Source organism: Protopterus annectens, chromosome 2.part0 (genome assembly GCF_019279795.1).
Source record: "Protopterus annectens isolate FY-2018-M chromosome 2.part0, PAN1.0, whole genome shotgun sequence".
In the NCBI taxonomy this organism is placed as follows: domain Eukaryota; kingdom Metazoa; phylum Chordata; order Ceratodontiformes; family Protopteridae; genus Protopterus; species Protopterus annectens.
Genome location: NC_056728.1, coordinates 1,690,458,776 through 1,690,481,012, shown reverse-complemented (window position 1 = coordinate 1,690,481,012; position 22,237 = coordinate 1,690,458,776). Strand labels below are relative to the sequence as shown.

Sequence of the window (22,237 nt, the reverse complement as noted above, 5' to 3'; positions counted from 1 at the left end):
CCTTGAGCAAACTTTTTTATAACTAATAAAGACTTTTGTTTCATCCTACCATGGAGCCAGGTGGTTTTTGTTCATAATAATGATATATGCAATAGGAAAGAAAGTAATGCATTAGCCAAAAATGCTATGGAAACTGATGATACCCATCAATTTAAGTTTTTGGTTCTGTATAAAGCTGGTACTAATATAAGATGAGGTAATACAGTTAATGAAATGGAATTTATTGAGTTAAGATGGATTCTTGATCTGAGAGCTACTGTATACCCAGGTCTAAATAATGCTGTGTATTTAAAACCTGCTCTGAAGAGGAGGGGATTGCATCATTAATTGCACCATGTGACCTGACATCCCTTAATTGTATGGCTGGTTAACTGTATATAAGGTTTTACTTGTTTTTTTTTTTTAATTTTTTATGGTCTGAAGAAGAGGGTAAGCCGCAAAAGTACTCACCAGTTTTTTTTGTGTACATTTATTACTGTTAAAACTGTTTTTAGTCAATTTCACCCTACTGGGCATCCATTTTTGGAATATTAGTGTATTTTTCTCTGCCAAGGATATTGACTTTCTTGACACTGTAGTTAAGAAGGATGAGCTAGGCAGCATCTGCACTAGTATGTATAGGAAACCCTGTAGGACAAATAACATCCTACACAACACTAGCATGCACCCCAGGCACATTCCAAGGAATGTGGTTAAAAACCAAGTGCTCAGAGTAATGAGACTGCACACAAACTAAACTAAGCTAGAAGAAGCTCTGAATACTTTAAGTATAGAACTGTTAGAGTGTGGTTACAAAATAGGGGTCATTGAAAGGGCTATTAATGAGGTTAGATCTGCCACTGGGAATGAGATTAGACCATACTTCTCTGACGCCCTGGACCAATGAGCTAAGGAGAAACATTTACACAAAGGCAATGTAAATAGGGTCACTTTAACGTATTCTAGTAACATTAATGTCATTTGTGATGTGGTGAAATACAAATGGCCAATACTTATGACAGACCTAAGTGTAGGTAATGTGGTTGGACACCGTCCATGATTCTCTTTTAAAAACAATAAAACCCTGAAGCAACGTCTGTGCTACAGACAGAACTATGTAGACAGGGTACATTTTGAAATGAGAGGTACATTTGCATGCAGATCATGTAGTGCATGTAGGTATGTGTGGATTTTTACTTCTGTTACACATCCTAGATCTATGAGAAAGATTGAGTTTGTTTTTTATGCTGACTGCACAGATAAGAACATAGTTTATTGGGCACAGTGCATTGTACATGAAGGGGTCTATATTGGGAAAACCAATCAAATGCTGAAAGACATAATAATGCTATACGCAATAGGAAAGAAAGTAATGCATTAACCAAACAAGTGATGGAAAATGATGATACCCATTGATTTAAGTTTTTGGTTCTGCATAAAGTTGATACTAATATAAGAGGAGGTGATATAGTTAATGAAACAGAATATATTGAGTTAAGATGAATTCTTGACCTGAGCGCTACTTTATACCCAGGTCTGAATAATGCAGAATCTTTAAAACTTGCCCTGAAGAGGAGAGGATTGCATCATTAAATGCACCATGTGACCTGACATCCCTTAATTGTATGGCTGGTTATCTGTATATAAGCTCTTAAGTATTTTTTATGGTCTGAACTTTTTTGGACAAGGTTCCTCTGAACCCTAGTGGCAGGAGTGTGTAGTTAGAACTTGTCTGATTGAAGACTGCTGGAACAGTGCTCAGTTTTGAGCTTTTTTACTGGTTAATTGGGTAATTTGTTTAAATCAATTTGCTCATTTTCTATTGTTATATAAAAAATGCACTTTATTCATCTGCTTTTACTGTATTTGTGTTTCTTCCTACTTTATTACTTTATTTTGCTTTTGCTACCTGTTCTTAAAAGTACTTAATTGCATTTATTCTGCTGCATTTATTACTGCTTGTTAGTAGCCTGATTAAATTGTAACTGTTATTCTAAGCCTTTGGTTTAAGCACTTGAGCTTCAGACCAGTTGTTTTACATTAAGAAGGTTTGTGTTCTGCACTGTTGTGGCAGGACAGGTAGCTTACATCCTTCTAAGTTGGGAACTGCTGATTGAAGGCTTACTGTCTGTTATTCTAAAAGAGTATTAGTTCTGGTTTAAGCACTTGGGCTTTGGGCCAGTTATTTTACATTAAGAAAGTGTGGTCTGCATTCTTGTGGGAGGAGAGGATGGATTTTGCCCTTCTGAGCTGCAAATTTCTGGTTAAAAGCTTATTGTGCCTGCTTATTTGAACTGTTTCTTTCTGAAATTATTATGCCTTGTTTACTGTAGTATAGACTAGATTCAGACATGCTGAATCTAGCTTTGTTTGTATAACTTGAGCACTAATCCAGACCATCTTTATTTGGAGAAGGTTCCCCTGCACCCTAGTGGCAGGAGTGTGCAGTTAGAACTTGTCTGATCGAAGGCTGCTGGAACGGGGCTCAGTTTTTAGCTTTTTATTGGTTAATTTGTTTAAATCAGTTTGCTCATTTGCTACTGTTATATTAAAAAAAATACACTTTATGCATCGCTGCTTAGCTAGGGTTAAACTATTCCCGGCGCCATATCTGCTCTTCAAATTTTCCCTTAGAACTAGCCAGTTTTTTAGTTTTAGTACTCAAATCTGTTTGTTTGAGCTCAGCACTTATTCAAAACTCGTTGTAAGCACTAAATAAGCTACAAATGACTACAGCACTCAACTTTCCTCACTTGTCTAGAGGAAAACAGTTTTTAGAAGGTATTGTACTGCCTTCAGCCAGTACGTCAAGTAGTTTTATTCCAGGAAATCAACAAGCTCTGGTTGTTAAACCAAAAACTTGACCTGGGTTTAAATCTAATGAAGCTTTGAACAGTGCTCCTGCCCTCACCACATCTCAGCTGCTGAACTCTGTTTTTATAGAGACAGCTCTGCCTATACAGCAGGAGAAACAGAAGGGGTGTTTACAGAGCTGGCAACGCAGGCCCAGGACAGGGTCAGACAGTTCAGTGAAACAGAAGAAACCAGACAGCAGAGGATGTCAGGAAGTGATTTAGTTTTTAATTTATCGTCATTTGAATTTACTAAAGAACAGGTTGCTGTACCGAATAAAGGACTTTCCTTTATTCCAGGAGTTAAAACAGACTTAACGGATGTCTTTCTGGACTTGAAGCTGTTTGCTAGAAATGTAATGTTAAATGGGATATTTTCAGCCAAAGTTCTGTCGCATGAATTTTTTAAGAAACCAAGTGTTTTTGCTCCTGAATTTAAACCAGCCTTCGAGGCTTTTTTGAATGTAGGTGAGAATGACTTAAGGAATTGTTTAGCAAATAAGTGTAATGGTTCTACTTTTTATAATTTAACCTCTAAAGAAATGGAAGCTTTGGATAATTTAACTAAGGCACAGCATTTAATGATTAGACCAGCTGACAAGGGTGGAGGGATAGTGGTTCTAGACAAAAGTAGTTACATTGAAAAGATGTCTAGCGTGTTAAATGATGAAGAGGTTTATATGAAGTTGCAAAGATTTCAAGTAACTGGAATCATTAACAGAGTTAACTTTTATTTATATGATTTGCTGATGATGAATCAGATTGATTATGGTTTACATACCTACTTCACAGTTGACCATCCTAGAATACCCATTATTTATGGAGTACCGAAAATGCATAAAGGATAGTTTTGAGGAGAGGGTGGCTGACTGACCCCATCTCTATATATGTTAAAAACAACTTAGATTGGTTTGCGACACCATTACAATTGTGTTGAAGATACTACGCAATTCCTACAAGACCTATACCAATGGTCAATAAATTTGGATGATTTGAATGACATTTTGTTTGTAACATTAGATGTTAATTCACTTTTTAATATCATTTCAAATGATGTAGAAATAGATAGTGCAAGGCTTCTTTTGACATCTGACAGGGTTTTTTTCAACTCTAAGGTAGAGCTATTGTGTGCACTACTGTATCTAATACTAGAGAATAATGTTTTTATCTTTGAACTGGAATATTTTCTGCAAAAACTGGTGGTTGCAATAGGCATGGCATGTGCCAACTCTTATGCCAATATTGTCTTGGCTTATTGAGAAAAACAGTCAGTTTTTACAGATGTTAGATTTAGTTCACATGTGAAATTTTATAAACAATTTGTGGACTGTGCCCTTTTTGTTTGGAAAGGACCAACCAATCAACTGCTGGAGTTTGTAGACTATCTATAAAATACAACTACCTTTCTTTCATTTACTATGCATTACTCTGCTGAGAATACTAACTGTCTTGACACTGTAGTTAAGAAGGATGAGCTAGGCAGCATCTGCACTAGTATGTATAGGAAACCCTGTAGGAAGAACAACATCCTACACAACACTAGCATGCACCCCAGGCACATTCCAAGGAATGTGGTTAAAAACCAAGTGCTCAGAGTAATGAGACTGCAGACAAAATAAACTAAGCTAGAAGAAGCTGTGGATACTTTACGTATAGAATTGTTAGAGCGTGGTTACAAAATAGTGGTCAATGAAAAGGCTATTAATGAGGTTAGATCTGCCACTGTGAATGAGATTAGACCCAATTTCTCTGACCCCCTGGACCCCTGAGCCAATGAGAAACATTTACTTGAAGGTAATGCAAGTAGGGTAACTTTAACATATTCAAGTAACATTAACGTAATTTGTGATGTGATGAAAAAGAACTGGCCAATACTTATGATGGACCCAAGTATAGATAATGTGGTTGGACCCCATCCATGATTCTCCTTTAAAAACAATAAAACCATGAAGTAACATCTATGTTATAGACTTAACTATATAGACAAGGTACATTCTGAAAGGAGAGGTAAGTATGCATACAGATCATGTAGAGCATGTACGTATAAGTGGATGGTTATGTCTGTTATACACCCTACAACTAGGAGAAAGATTGAGTTTAGTTTTTATGCTGACTGCACAGATAAGAACATAGTTTATTGGGCACAGTGCATTGTATGTGAAGGGTTCTATATTGGGAAAACCAATCGAACGCTGAAAGAAAGAGTACTTGAGCATAATAATGATATATGCAATAAGAAAGAAAGTAATGCATTAGCCAAAAATGCTATGGAAACTGATGATACCCATCAATTTAAGTTTTTGGTTCTGCATAAAGGTGATACTAATATAAGAAGAGTTGATATAGCTAACGAAACAGAATATGAGTTAAGATGGATTCTTGACCAGAGGGGTACTGCATACCCAGGTCTGAATAATGCAGCGTCTTTAAAACCTGCTCTGAAGAGGAGAGGATTGCATCATTAATTGCACCATGTTACCTGGCATCCCTTAATTGTATGACTGGTTATCTGTATATAAGGTTTTAAGTATTTTTTTTATGGTCTGAAGAAGCAGGTAAGCCCTGAAAGTGCTCACCAGTTTGTTTTGTGTACCTTTATTACTGTTAAAACTGTTTATACTCAACTTCAGCCTTCTGGACATCCATTTTTGGAATATTCTAAGTTAGCTAGGTCTTTCTTTTTTAATTTGATAATAGTTGTTATTCTGCCTAAAACAGTCTGAATGATAGAAACAATGGAACACTCTTTACATGTCTAGGTTTGCAGAGCATCAGCTCTATTGTTTTGCAAATTATGTATATACTGAAAGTATTTTTTTATCTCTTGGAGAGGGAGAGGTTTGTGTGTACTTTAGTAGTGAGCAGGTTAATTTCAGACAATACTACAGAGTACTATACAGTGACACAAAAAGTGATTGGAAACAGGCTATGAAGGACCAGTTAATAATGGACAGAATGAATATAAGTGGAGCTGAACAAAGTATTTACTGTGACTCAATCTGATTTATTAGTTTAAAATATAAATGGGCTTGTTAACAATAAAAAAGACAAGGTATTGACCTATATTTACAATAATAATGCGCAAGTAATATTTTACAGGAAACACACTTGAATCACAGAAGACATGAAACCTTAAGGATAAGTGGTAAAGAGGGTTTGTTTCCTGGAATAGAAGGAAAGCAAAAGAAAGGGGCTATAATATTAATTAAAAAGAGTATAGGAATAAAGACTGAGTAACAGATGAAGGACAGTCAGGGAAGATTTGTAGTGGTGAGATGATGTTGACAGGGTATAAGAATTAGACTGGCTGCAGTGCATATTCCAACAAAAGTAGTGAGAGGGGATATAAAGAATATCATGGGAGATGTTATAGCCTTTCATCAATGATATGTGATGGAAGTAGGAGATTGGAATACTTAAGTAAATGAGGACAATATCTCTGAAGGGGCAAGGTACCAGAGAATACCATCTAAAGGTAGATACTCAGAGAAATATATGCATGCATTTGAGCTTAATTATGTATTGAAAACAAAGCAGAGACAACTGAAATGTATCATTTTCATGAAAATATGTCCACTGGGTATGATTAGATAGATGCAACATATTGAAACTATACTGTAACATGGTCTGAGCCATAAAAACATCTCTGGTGATAGTGTCAGACCATGCATCTATACATATTAACATTTGTAAACAAGTAAATGTATATTGTGCTAAACATTGGCATTCTCCACTATTTCTTCTGAACAGAAAGCCATTTAATGAATGGGTAGATAAAACTTTAATCAACTTTATATTAGATATAAACCTAAGTAGTAAAGACCTTGCAAAAAATAGAACAATATAAACTGAATATAAGAAATGTGGTCACTTTGGAAGCAAATTAGATATAGAATTTCAGGCAGAGTTGGTATATAGATGACTTAAAAAGTAAAGGTTTTACAGAAGGAAAAAAGAATAACAGGGACAGAGCAGGTTGAAGAGCAATTGGAAAAAGCTAAAACATCTAAGTTAAAAGTGGGACCAAGAAAAAGTATGAATGTAATCCGAAATTATTACAGTATGCCAGGTAAACAAGATACAAAGGTTGAAAGTAACACACAAAAAATCTTAACATATTTCAGCCAATTACAACTTCATCAGTTAATAGAGGAAGATGGAGGGGTATTCACATCAAAAATACAGAAAAGTAAATTAAAGAATGACTGCACAACAAAAATACAGGGAAACCTGTGGTAGTTATAGAATTTGAAGCTTAGAAAAAGAAGGAATAAGTTGTTGTTTGTCTTTTGTTTTTTCCCGGTTAGGGGTCGCCACAGTGGAACTCCAGTCCGCTAATGATTGGCAGTAGACTTTCACAAATGCCGAGGTGCCAGCTCGACGTTCAACCTTCAACGAAGACACGCCTATTTACGCATGTCTTTCGAACGCCCACCCAACCATGGGGAGAACATGCAGACTCCACACAGAAGGCACTCCCCGCACTCCAGCCAAGAATCGAACGGGAAAACCAAGAAGGAATAAGATATAATAAAATCTGGCTAGTACTTTTAAAGAATATTTTTCTGGGTGGAGATGTACATTTGCATTGGAAAGAAGAAGTAGTTTACTTATAGCAAAGCAGGATAAAGATCCTATTAGCCATACCTACCTATTTCAGTTATGAATCATGCTTACAAACTGCTTATAACAATGTTGGCAAGATTAATGTAAAGATATTGTTGAGAATAATAGATCTGGATAAGAGTAACTTTACAGAAGATAAGCAAACATTTGAAAATATTAATAGAACCTTTATGATTCAAAGTATGCATTGGACAATAATAATGTATAAATTGTAATAGGATTAAATGATAAAAAGCCTTTGACAGCCTGAGCTGGGAATTTATGAAAAATTCCCTCGAGGCATTTGGCTTTACAGAACTAGGCCGGCTTGTCCACTTTCATCATTATTCTTTTCTTTATATTTGGAAGCATTAGCCAGGAACATAAAATAATCAAACATAACTGCATAAAAATGTTGAAATACTAATGAGAAAATTGCCTTTATTGCAGATGGTGTAATATCATATATTACAAATCCAGGACATGATATAAAATTATATTTGATAAATTTAAATATTGTAAATATACAGGAGGATACAAAGTAAATGAAGCAAAAACAAAGGCTATAGTAATGAACTTTGCCCTGGCACATGACTTGATAAAGAATTTCTTCTTTCTGTGAGGTCATGACAGAATAAGCTACTTGAGAACTTGATTGAAATTGGGTGATGGGCAAGCAGCTAAGAAAATGAGGAAATAAACTACTCAAACTGATTATAAGTAAAATAAGACTATGGAAATGGTTATTTATGAACACAGATAATAAAATGCAGGTGGTTATACAGTATTTGGTCCCCCTGCTTCTTTATGTAGGTCATGTGTTTATGTATCATCTGAGACACCAAAGGTGGAAGGATATAAAAAAAGAAAATTAAGGAGTTTCTCTGAGTTGACAAAAAAAATGAAAGAATGCTTGGGAAAAACTAATGCTGATAAGGACCAGGGTAGTTTTGGCTTCTGGATTTTGGAGGAATATATAAGGCTATGCAATTTAAATTAACATATTTGATTCAGGATACAGACTATATAGGTTCATAGGTTCATAGGTTCATACTAGGCTATCTGCCCAAGGGCATTTATAAGCCTAGCCCAGAGTTTTGTGGCTTTCGCCACCCCTTTAGTTTGGAGGATACTATGCCCATTATTTTGCTGTGCCTCTGTCAAGCAGTGACACTGAGATAATCCCTGGGGTATATCTGCGATCTCCCATCCATTGGTCAAGATTTCTCTTGAACAAAGCCAGCGAGGTGCTCTGCCTCACATGTACCGGGATTTTGTTCCACAGCATAGGGAGTCTCTGGGTGATGAATCTATCCCTCCAGCATGTCCTATTAATAACCGTGTCAAGGTTTAAGTCTCCCGCCCTTGTAGTTCTGAGGGATCTAGATTTTTTGAGGTGAAGCATGTTCATCAATTCTGGGTTGGACATGGCCTTGTATGTCAGGCACAGGTCACCTCTGAGCAGACGGTAAGTGACTTAATAGAGCTGAAGTTCCTTCAATTGGGCAGCATAGGACATATTTTTGAGACCCTTTATCCTTTTGGTGAGGAACTTTTGGGGCCTTTCCAGTTGCTGCAGGTTTCGTGTCAGATACATTCCGAATGGGGCATTGAATCATTGGTCTGATGAGTGATGAGTACAGGGGGACGATGACTTCCCTTGATCTAGATGTGAATCCCTTCATGATCAGGTGGGCAATGTAGAAGGTCTTCCTAACTACTTTGGCAACGTGAGTGTCAAATGAAAGGTTACTGTCAACCTGGGTACCCAGATCCCTGATAACCTCTTCTGTGCTTAGTGGGTTGCCGCCTATATGGTAGCTAGGGGTAACCTTGTTTTTCCCGAAGGGTATGACTATGCATTTTTTGGCGTTTAACTTTAGGCCATGGCTCTGGCACCAGTTTTCCATTTCTATAAGACCCTTCTGAAGGATATCTGTGTCAGATGTGTTCTCAACTATGGCGCCCAGTTTGCAGTCATCTGCAAATTTTGTCAGCCATAATCCTCCTGCGTTTGCTTGTACTTCTGAAAAGTAGATGCCGAACAGGAGAGGGCCCAGGACTGAGCCCTGTGGGACACCACTTGTGACAGGCTTTGAGTCTGACATGGCGCCGGCAACTCTGACCCTGTGGGTTCTGTCACTCAGCCAATTTGCAACCCATCTTGTGACGTATGGGTTTACATTTAAGCTGATGAGTTTTTCAATGATACCTGAGTGGGGTATTGTGTCGAAAGCCTTTGCCAGGTCGAGATAGGCTATGTGGATTGCCTATATCCCAAACAGAAGTATACAATACACATAATATCCAATAAGGTGCATCATCATCATCATCATCATCACAGACGGGCCTTGGCAGATGTGTGAAATGAGACAACAAAGATAGAACGGCAATTCCGAAACCGACAACAAAGTTTCGTGATTTTTCTGCTTCAATTACCATAGGAAGTGGACCGTGGTCCTGGGCATTCTTTATTATTAGTATGTAGTAGATGTGTGAAATGAATATAAAGCATGTACAGTCTTATATACATAAAAGTATCAAGCAAGACTTTAGGTTACAGGAAGTTAGATCTTGGAAAAATAGAATAACAGTAACAGGTTGTACTATATTATATGTAGTAAAAAGAAAGACACAGGATAAAATATAATGAGCATTTGGAAAATAAGGAATAAAGACCCAAGATTTTATGGACCAGATGATAAAAGGAGATGAGGTATTCAAATGGGATGAAGCCAGACAAATGTTGAGGTTATTGAACTCAGATCAATGTGTTTATACAAGTCTAATACTGTAGCTCAAGAAATATATATGGAAGTTGAAAAGGAATTTTGTTACAGCAAAACAATAGATTTTATAACTGTGACTATGACAGAAATGTCAGACAAAAAGAGTAATAAGTAGAAAATACAAGGCAAAATTTTAGATTTGAAAAGACAATACAGTAAAAAGTAAACACAGCATGGAATGAACAATCAAATAATGATATTACAGATAAGCAGTGGAGTGACATAGATCTTAATCTTAGTTATGCAACTCAATCAAGAAAATTTAGATGTTTGCATGAAATGTTTACACAAATATTTCTATAAAACTATGACACTTGAAAATATGTCCCATAAACAAGAGGCATATACTAAACATATGACAGTTAAGGAAGAAGTTCTTGAGAGCATATATTCTTGGAATATAAGGCGATGCTTCAGTACAAAAATTATTTGAATACTATTCTTGGAAGATTGTTTAACCTCAGCATACAGTTTTTGTTGTTGTTGAACTAGAGCAAAATTGCATGTACAAATGTAAAAAGGATTAAATTGTTGCCGTCTTTAGTATTGGCAGTGACTAGGAAAGCTATGAATAGAAATGGAAGACCAAAGTCAAACTATCAGTGAGAGGTAATAAAAATTATTACAGAAATACAAATATGGAGCAGAAATTTCATAAACAGAAATTGATAGTAAGAAAATGGGCGGTATGGGATGCTTTTTTGGAATTTGAGCTTGAAGAGTATATTGAATGGAATAAAGTATCTAAGTTCTATAGCTATTTAGTTCTTACAATCTATACTTATTTAATAAGTAGATTCCAATACATGGCCAGTACAAGGTGAGACATCACAGGTCCAGTTGATAAGACTTGTAGAGTGTAAATAAAGCAATATGGTCAATAATCAATTCCTGATCTCACATTAAATTAAAAATAGCTAATTTGTGTGCATAGCTGTTTTTTTTAATAAGGGATGTTAAATTAAAATTGGGATTACAAGTGAATAGAATAGCTTTATGGGACACTTAGATCTGCATGCTTAACAATGCTGAATTATTGATAACTAAATACAAGCACCTCTGACTGCCTGACATCAGGCTGCTTTACTGTTGTTGTAGAAGCATATGATTATAAAATGATTTCATCAGCAATCAGTTACAAAATAACAAGTGAGCCATGCATGGGGCTTGCACAGTATGGTATCATGAACAATGCTGTTAATGAATTATTTACATTCCTAAAAACTCATTCTTTACAACGAATATGAATGTTACCTCTTTAGAGATGCTGGAAAGGTAGATTATCCTTTAACTTGCTAACTGTATAATGCTGCCTGCTTTGTTTCAGAAAGGTGGAAAATTAACAAAACGATTCTTTGTATATAAATAAGAATATTGGCAGTATACTGATTACATATATCATGCAGTGTTATATCAAAAGCATTATAAGTTTGTACTCCTCTCTACTGTGTTTAATGTTGCCATCTTATTCTATATTCATATTTTATTCCATGTATTCTCATCACACCAGTCCTAAGAGAGCCTAGATCTTGAATAAAAAGAGTCTTGTGGGCAGTCCACCAATACAGTTAATAAATATTCAGATTGTTTTTTTTGTCTTTCGGCTTTTCCCGGTTAGGGGTCACCACAGCAGAACTCCGGTCTGCTCATGATTGGCAGTGGATTTTTACAGTGTCGAGCCAGACCGCCCAACCTTCAAAGAAGGCACGCCCATTCACACTTGCACCTACCTGCATGTCTTTAGTGTCACTCAACCGCGGGGAGGACATGCAGACTCCACACAGAAGGCGCTCCAGCCGAGAATCGAACGGGAGAACCGCTTAAATATTCAGATAAATTTATAAAAATAAGTATAACATTCATCCTTAAAAAGTTCAAATTATTTTGCCACATATTTTCAAATCTAGAACATCAAAGCTTAAGTCCCTATCTTAATTAAGCTAGAAAAGCCTTTCTTTAAAATCTGTGTACACACAGCTTGGAATACAATGGTTTCTCATAGAGATCCCAGTGCTTACCTGGAGTTATACCTATTTTGTTAACAATAAATGATTAGTCTACTACCATGCAGGTTCATTACTATCATATCTCAAAGTATCACTCCCAACACTGTGTAGAATAACTAAATTCATGTCTAGTCATTGAAGGTAATTTTGGTGGACAGAAAAGCAACCCACAAAAATAAAACAAAACAAAACAAACCATCTTCGATGATCAACTTAATTTTGTTTTTGCATGGAGGAGCAAGTCCCCTCACATCCCTGGACTTATATATTGATATATAAATATGTATGTATATATATATATATATATATATATATATATATATATATATATATATATCTACACACACACACACACACACACACACACACACACACACACACACCAGAGATACTCGAAGTACTGAAATGTTGAATTTTCAGTACTTCGAGACTGAATACTTAAAAGTGCAGTTACGCAAAACTGCACTATGTCAAATGTGGAAATGTCAAATCCACTATCATGGTGTCGCGTTCTTGATGTGCGGTGCAATTTGTGGATTTATCTGGGGTTTCAGGTAAGTGGTGTTTGTGTACAGGTATTGGCTAGGGATTTTACTATGTGTCTCTGTGTGTGTAGTGGTGTTTATTCTGTGTCTGTGTGTTTAGTGCGACCTTGGAGCTAGTATATATATATAAGTAGGGGGGTGTGTGGGGGGCACAGTGTGTGTTATGTTGTGTTTGTGTGTGTTATTTTGTTTGTTTTAGTGTAGTTAGGTAGCTGTATGTATATATATGTGTGTGTGTGTGTGTGTGTGTGTGTGTGTGTGTGTGTGTGTGTGTGTGTGTGTGTGTGTGTGTGTGCGTGTGTGTGTGTGTGTGTGTGTGTGTGTGTGTGTATGGTCATGATTGTGCTATTCACGGTTTTGGGTGTTCGAGTATGTGGGTGTTCGACTATTCAGTCTCGATATACTGAAATTAGATATTTCAGTATTTTGAGATTGTCTGGTGAATCTATATATATATATATATATATATATATATATATATATATATATATTTATACGGGTCTACTGCTTTTGGTCGAATAACATTTGGTCAAAAATTATTTCAGGCAGCCCACTTCACTGAAAGCTCATTTGATTGAAAGCTCATTTGGTCGAATTCCATTTGGTCGAAAATGGAATATAGCCCCTGCCCCACTGTAGTGCGACCCTGGAGTGAGAATATAAAAGTAGGGGAGGTGTGGGGGGCATAACCCCCCACGTTTTGCAACTAGTTTTTACTGACGTTATATGTTTCAATTCCTTAAAGGGGTAGCAATGGGTGCCACAGTAGCTCCAGCATTTGCTGGATTGGTAATGGGATGGTGGGAAAAAGATATCCTACCCTCCATTAGTTCTTTCTCTGACATTTTATTATATGGCCATTACATAGATGATTTGTTTTTTTACTGTAAAGGGTTCTGCAGACAACTACAACACAGTATTGGCAGAACTAAGCAGTAGTTGTGAGTTTCTTAAATTTACTTAGTGGTTTTGGTAAGAAAACAATGGGAAAGTACCTATTAAACCATTTTTAAAAATGAGAAAGTTGAAAATTTGATGTAGTGTAAGTGTACATAAAAATGTATATATATACATATATACATATATATATATAAATTTTATATTTATATAATAGTTTAGGTAACTCTTAGTATAAGTTAAATTACCATTTTATGTATATTTCTTCCTTTGCCCTTCTTTTAAATGATGATGTTAAGATATAATATGTAGTCTGTATAAGCAAAATGACATAAATGCATTTATATATGTATGAGTATCTTAAATAGTTTAAGTATATTAGCATTTTATGTAACTAAGTTATAGTGAAACATATATATATATTATGACATATGTTTGGAACATTTTGACAATGACAGTTTTTATAATAATATATGTTTAGATATGGAAGAATACAGAAATGCTTACAAAGATGTATTGATTTGTAATAAGTAAGCATATGGATTTAGGATGGTATACTATTTGACTTATTATTAAATGTACTATTATAATTGTTTTAGGAATTTAATTGTTTTAATAGTGTATTAGATAGGATAAGTGCGATTTTCGTGCCCTTTTTAGTATTTAAATGACCTAATTAATTATGCTAATCAGGTCTGATGAAGATTTTATCGAAAGCGCTTACCTGAAGTGCACACAATAAATGTTGGATTAATATGAGCAAGCGGATTTCATTTTGTACATCTATTTGTTTCCAGAAATTTATCTCCTGAGCAGTATCTATAACTAAGCGGACAGTATTTGGAATATTGTGACTGTAACTGTTGTTGTGAACAAAGACCATCCTGCGCTTATAAAAGCGTACATCTATGGTAACGGTTTACCCCTTCATTGTTTTGCTTACGCTAGTAACTTTTTTATTATATCTAGATATATTGTTGGAATGGGATTTTGACACCAAACTTTTTACAAGTAGAATTTATAGGAAGAACACTTATGTTAACGACTACTTGCATTTTTGTAGCAATCACCCTATGCATATTAAGAAAAATGTACCTAAACGTCAATACATAAGAGCGTCTCGGATGACAACAATTGATAAAATATTTTTGGAAGAAATTGATTTCATCACTACTGTTTTATGAAAGAGGTTATCCTGAGGCACTGTTGCAGGAAATTAGTGCTGATATTATTAATAGAAGGAAAACTGTATTTTCACCTATTTTGGCAATCGGCTAGCGGGGACAAATCATGATTGTTCAACAGGAAAGTAACACTATTTCAGATATGACACCATCCATCCCTAGATGTATAATTGACATGTCTATTGATAGTAATCACATTAGGGTCATAGGTTCATAGGTTCATAGATTGGTACTAGGCTATCTGCCCAAAGGCATTTATAAGCCTAGCCAGAATGTGTTGGCTTTTGCCACCCCCTTTGATTAGTTCCTTGTGCCTATGTCCAGCAGAGCTACTGAAGTGATCCCTTAGGGAAACTTTCTGTTTCCCATCCAATTGTCAAGATTTCTTTTGAAGAGTGTTAGCAAGGAGATCTGTCTAATGTAGATTGGGATCTTGTTCCAAAGCATGGGAAGTCTCTGGGACAGGACTCTATCCCTCTGGCACATCCTATTTATTGTTGTGGTGATGTTTAGATCCCTAGAACGTGTGGCTCAAGGGGATAAAGTTTTCTTTAGGTGGAGCATGTCCATCAATTCTGAGTGGGACATGGCCTTGTATGTCAGGCAGAGATCCCTCTGAGTAGGCGGTATGCAATCGAGTACAACTGGAGTTTCTTCAGTTGAGCTGCATAGTGCATCTGTTTGAGGCCAGTGATCCCCTTGGTGAGGTACTTCTGTGGTCTTTCCAGCTGTTGCAGGTGTCTTGTAAGGTACATCACAAATGGGGCATTGTACTCTATGATGGGTCTGATGATTGATGAGTAGAGGGGCACAATGATCTCTTTTGATCTGGATGTGAACCCTTTTGTGATTAGGTGGGCTATATAGAAGGATTTTCTTATTATAAAAGGTGAGATTACTATCTATTTGGGTCCCCAGATCCCTTATTGCGTCTTCCGTATTTAGAGGACTACCACCTATGTGGTAGTTTGTGGGTACTTTGTTTTTTCCAAAGGGGATGACAATGCATGTTTTGGCATTTAGCTTGAGGCCATGATTTTGACACCAGGTATCTGTCTCAGTGAGACCCTTTTGGAGGATGTCTGTGTCAGCCAGAGAGTCAATTATAGCCCCTAGTTTGTAATCGTCTGTGAACTTGGTCAGCCATAGTCCTCCTGTGCTTGCCTGTATCTCTGAGAAGTATATGCTGAACAGGAGGGGTCCTAGGACTGAGCCCTGGGGAATGCCACTTGTAACCGGTTTAGAGTCAGACCTTGCTCCCACAACTCTCACCATGTGGGTTCTGTCTGTGAGCCAGTTGGCAACCCATCTTGTGATGAAGGGGTTTATGTTCAGGCTGGTGAGCTTGTCTATAATACCAGAATGGGGAATGGTGTTGAAGGCCCTAGCGAGGTCTAGATAGGCTGTGTGTACCACCTTTCCCTCGTCTATAGCCTTGGTAACTGTCTCAAAGAAGTCCACCAGGTTTAGGAGGCATGATCTGCCCTTAACAAAGCCAAACTGGGTAGGGTCCAGTGTTTGGAGGTTCCCAATGTCTCTGTTAATGAGTTCCATGATGATGCGCTCCATAGCCTTGCAGACCAAGCTAGTCAGGCTTATAGGGCGATAGTTCCTGGGGTCTGTTGTGGCTCCACCTTTGTGGAGCGGACTAACCATTGCTGTATGCCACTCTATGGGTATGTAGCCTGTAGAGAGGCTGAGTTTGACCAGTGTGTTTAGGTGAGGGGTTAGTTCATCTTTGAGCTCATGTAGGATGCAGCCTGGGACACCATCCGGTCCCATTGATGCTGTATTTTTGGCTTTGGAGAGGGCTGTTTTAACCTGAGTGTCTGTGATTTCAGGGATTCTACATTCTCCTGGTATGGTTATGGGCCCTTTTGGGGGTGAGAGGGGGGTGAAGTTTGCACTTAACCTGTCTGCCAGGATGTTGGCAATATCAGTCAGTTCAGTGTATTTTGTGCCATTCTGTACTAACTCAGAGCAGATCTGAGCATTGCCACTTAGATTCTTGACATAGCTAAAGAATGCCTTGTGGTTATCTTTGGAGTCCTTGGCAATTTTTCTTTCAAAGCTCGCCTTGGATGATTTTATGAGGGGATCATAGTTTCTTGCTGATACTGATCAGGGATGTCTTCTCTTCTTGGGATTTTACTCTTTTCTGTACTAATTTCCTCCTTCTATTGTATAGCTTATTTATGGCAGGAGTCCACCAGACTGGTTTCCTTTTCTTGGAGGAGTGAGTCTGGGTTTTGCATGGGATGGCACGATCCATGAATTCTTGTAGTTGCCCATAGAATGCATTAGTAAAGGAATTTGCAGCTTGGACAGTGTTATCCTTCAGCATGAGGGCTTTTAAACTTTCCAACTCGGTCTTAAGTAATGTGAAGTTTGCTTTTGAAAAGTTTTTCATGGTGGTTTTCTTGTCCAGGGGTGGGGGCGGAATATGGATATCCAAAGTGATTTATTTATGGTCAGATCTAACCAGCGAGTGATTGACTTCTGGTGTGGAACACTGGTCGCCCATGTTGGTGATGACCAGGTCCAATATGTTGTCACCTCTGGTGGGAGTGTTGACCAGTTGAACCAGGGCGTTTGAGTTTATAAATTCTAGGAAAAGTTGGGCAAGGGAGTTAGTACTTGAGTAGTTCTCCCAGTTAATGTTTGGGTAATTGAAATCACCCAATATTAGGGTGTTTGGTAGGACCTTTATGTTTTCCAGTGTTTCCAGAAATGTGGAATGTGGGTCCTGGGACACATCATTAAAAAAGTGATTAGAAATAATTGGAAGATCATTCTTGGTAATAATGATTTAGTTAGTACCTTACGTAATGCACCTAGTTTTGTTTAAAAAAAATCTAACACTATCAAGAACGTTAGAAAAAAAATGACAATTTGATAACTGTACCTGTATCAAATAAAACTAATGGATGTTCAAATGTTTTAGTTGTTGTAGATACATTCAAAAAGGTCCTTTTATTAATTTACTTCATTTGGACAAAACTATTAGTGTAAAGGGAAAATTTAATTGTAATTAATCTAATAGTTTATATTGCATCATGCTCAAGTTGCAATGCATTTTATGTAGGTATGACCACCAGGAATCTTTGTATAACAATAAGGGAATACTATTATGCTATAAGAACTAAAGAAGATAAGAATGCCTTACTTAAGCACTCAACCATCTGTAGTTCATATAAAAAATTTACGTTCAGTGTTCTAGAACAAGTTGTCAAAGACCTTAGAGGAGGCAATATTAAAAAAGAAGTTGAAAGAAAAGAATCATTGTGGCAGCTCAGATTGGATGTAGACAGGTTCCCTGGTCTAAATGAATCTATCAATATCAAATGTTTTTTAACAGAAGGCAATTAATATCTATTTTTATATGTAGTAAATTATTGGTGTTTATACAATTTTAGTTTTAATTTATTTTATTGCATTAAATAATATGTACATTTTATTATTGTATTAAATGTATTTAACTCAGTGTTTGAGAGCATTCACAGTATGTTTAGTACTATTTTGTATTGGTTCAGTTGCAGTGTTAAATTACTTTAAAATTAGTAAGTACAGTGTAGTAGACTATTGTTCTGCAATTAGTTTAATTGTTTTATTAAACATAATTAAGCATGGGAGGGGCATGATATATTTGTATTTAAGCTTGTGAAAAATTTGTATGGATGTATTCTGAAGAAGTCTTTTGACGAAAGCGTTAAGTAAAAGGTTTTTACTCTCAAATATCGTGGCTGGTGGTTTCCTCTGCTGTTCCAGTGTTTGGTTTTGTGGCTTCTTGTTCACTGGTGGTCGTCTTTTGTTATATGTTTCAATGTATTTTTAATGGATACACATGTATATAATAGTGCATACACTGTGCCCCCCACACCCCCTTACTTTATATTCTCACTCCAGGGTCGCACTGCAGTGAGGCAGAGGCTATATTCCATTTTCAACCAACTATAATTCAATCAAATGGGTTTTCAGTGAAATACATTTTCGGTGAAGTGAAATGCCTGAAATAATTTTCGACCAAATGTAATTCGACCAAATATTGTATATCCATATATACATCTCTCTGTATGTATTTGTGTGTATATATATATATATATATATATATATATATATATATATATATATATATATATATATATATGTATATATATATATATATATATATATATATATATATATATATATATATATATATATATATGTATACACACACACACTCACGCATATATCTATATCTATACAAATATAAATATATATATATATATATATATATATATATATATATATATATATATATATCAACTTCGAGGTCACACAACAGTGGAGAAAAATGCAAACTCCACTATCGGTAAAAGTAATTTTGGTGAACAGCATTCACTGTTTTTGTGTTTGCCAAAATTACATTTGATGAAAAAATGTGCTTCTAAATAATCTTTCAACACCTAGTCCTCCTCACACAACACTACAAAGGAAGGGTCACCCACAACAATACTTATTCATGCACTAGACATTCTTCAGGGACTTCAATTGACCTTTTATCGAAAAATTACAAAATTATAAACTATGGTGGTACTTTCAGCTATACAATTGCTCCTTTTATTTGATGCCCATCATTAAACAACATCTTACCCACAATGTTGGCTACCCTTATGGGAATTCTTTGACCGAGTTGTTCTACCATACTAAACTGAGTGAATTTGAAGCTCTATTAGCCTTTTCCATAACTTAGAGTCATCCAATAGCAAGAAGAAATGGGCACTCTGTAAAGGCTTTTCTGAAAGCTGAGGCACCAGATAAGTGTTACTTGCCCTTGATGATATAAGAGTTTGAAGTTTTGCTGTTAACTTTTACTGCAGAAGTTATGTTTTTATTTTAATAAATTAGTTTGTGTACTAAACTGAATGAATTCATCTGGCTTGGAATGTGTAGTGTGAAATAGGTGTATTTGTTTAATTTTAGTCTACTTACAAAACTTTTGGGGCGAAACATTACAAGTAAGCAAACCTATCAGGACTCCCCTTTCACAAATAAACACATTATATCTTATTGTAATATATACCAAAATCACAACATAAACTGTATTGCTGGCTATGGCAGGAAAAGAAAAAGAAAAGAAGATGGAAAAATGCAGCCCTAGCAGTGTTCCTGCAATGGTTAGCTTCCTAGTAGGATGCATGCCAAAAAACTGCATCAGACAACATCTGAACACTGTATAAATGTACTTAGATCATATGGCACTAAGAGTATTTCATAGGTTATTTGCATTATCTGGGTCATCAATACAACGGCTGTATAATTTACTTATGCACACACCTTCACACTTGAGTATAGTATCAATTAAAGATCCCACAGACCTAACAACACTAAGTATATACTGATATGTGCCTGCATTATAACACTCAATTCTTTGTTGTATAGTAAATGTTCACAGATTCTTAGCAGTATCATCTCTGTGCTCAAAGCTAAGTTCATATACCCAGAATTATTTTACATTCAATGTTGTTAAAAACATCCTCAAACATTATACATAACATGTGAATAATGATATTAGAATTTTGGAATGGCAGTGTTGTCACATGCTATATGTTTTATATTTACCTTAGCTTTGAAGATCACTTCCTCTGTGACAAGTTTTTTAATCTCTGCTGTTATGAAATGAATGTTGTTTTGAACATTTTTCTTTGCAGCATTTATCAACTTGGAGAATGACTCTTCTGTATAAGTGAGTTTCATTGTGTTGAATTCTTCTATATACTGCTGAATGCCAGTACGTTCTGAAACAGCCAGAGGTGAAATGAAATCAACAAGGGGAAGAGGAAAATGATCAAACTCCCAAGAAAATATTTAAAAATGGCATGATTAGTAGACATTCAATAAATATATATTTACTTTGCACAATTAGAAAACAATATATCATATTATACAATGACCCCCCCCCCATTAATATTCCAAAACATGCACACTGATTGGTCAGCATGCCCATTGTAAATCAGACTTATACTAATGGAAAAAGGTCCGGTCGCCCGGACTTTTTCCATTAGTATAGGTCTTTTTCTTGTGTGTGTGTGTTAGACAGCAATGGAGAACGGAAGAGCTCAGTTGCTTTTTTTTAAAGCTATCTCACTCTGTTCAACTCTTTTAACATAGCAAGACAGCTTTTAAAAAGCAACGGAGATCTTCCTTTCTCTGTTGTTTCCACACACCGCTCTGATGCACTGCATAAGCATACGCATGTGCAGTACATCAGAACTGCCACAGAATACCGGACAGCTGCAGAAGGGCAGCACGGAGGCATTATACTATGCCATTATTTAAGAAAAGTAAGTATTTTTTTTCTTAAATAATGTCATTGTGTAATAGCAATAACCCACTTCTGGGTGTGGGTAATGCTGAATTTACCCATGGTTGTCTTTGTTTGGCCACTTGGGCTTCGTCCTCATGACCAAACCACACCAACAGTGGGTAAATCTATCATTACCCACACCCAGGCATAGGTTATTGCTTAATTATTTTAACTCCATGTTGACTTACAAGCAATATAGATAGACAAGCTATAAATTACAAGAGAGAGGTGTTCATGGTAAAATTATATGTGAAAAGGAACAGTTATAAAGCAATCATTACACATACTAGGATAGGACACCATTATAATTTACTTCTGATATCAAGGTTAGGGATTTGCAATATCTGTACACTGCCCCTTGTACAGCTATCAGAAGAAAACATTAATAAATTTTACATCAGCTGTCAAGCATTTTACTTCCATTTCAAGCATATCTTCAACTAAAGTCCCATTTTTTTCTTGCTTGGTATTTGCAAAATATGTTTTGTATTATAATGCCAAGGAAACTGTTGTATGACGTTGCAGTGCAGTTTACTTTGTTTTGGTTACAGTTTTCCCACTTATTACCTGTGTTACTATAAAATATTATCTTGAAGCTCTGATTACTTTTATATTGTGAAATAACATGGAAGAGAAGCAGAATGGTAATAATTCTCATTTTAAATTATTAAAGCTATGCCCCAGACATTACTCCATTTTGTTTACCTTATCATTATATAGCATCTTCTGATACACAATCTTTTCCGGGCTACATCACACATTTCTGGACTATCATATTATTTATGATTCCTTTATCTGATTTATCTCCTCTAATCTGTCACTCCTTCTACCTTGTGAAATTGTATATCAATACTTCTGTGAGACCAGATTCCTTAGATTCACATCCCCACAGCCCCAGTTCCTAATGTATAATATGCAGATAACTGTTTTTTTAATCGGAAATTACAGCCAGTGCAGTTTGTGTGCAACAGCAGTGGTTCCTTCATTTTGGAAGATTTTTCCTTTTTTTATGTTTAGTTATGGGGTTTTGT

At 36.0% G+C, this 22,237-nt stretch overlaps 1 protein-coding gene across 1 annotated transcript in view; it reads right to left on the bottom strand.

Moving 5' to 3' along the window:
* Positions 1–22,237, bottom strand: part of LOC122793769 (cytosolic phospholipase A2 gamma-like) — a 302,126-nt gene that overhangs the window by 65,462 nt on the left and 214,427 nt on the right. The window contains exon 3 of the mRNA XM_044061962.1: positions 20,462–20,637. Within this exon, the coding sequence (XP_043917897.1) occupies positions 20,462–20,637 (176 nt within the window). The remainder of the gene's footprint in view (positions 1–20,461; positions 20,638–22,237) is intronic.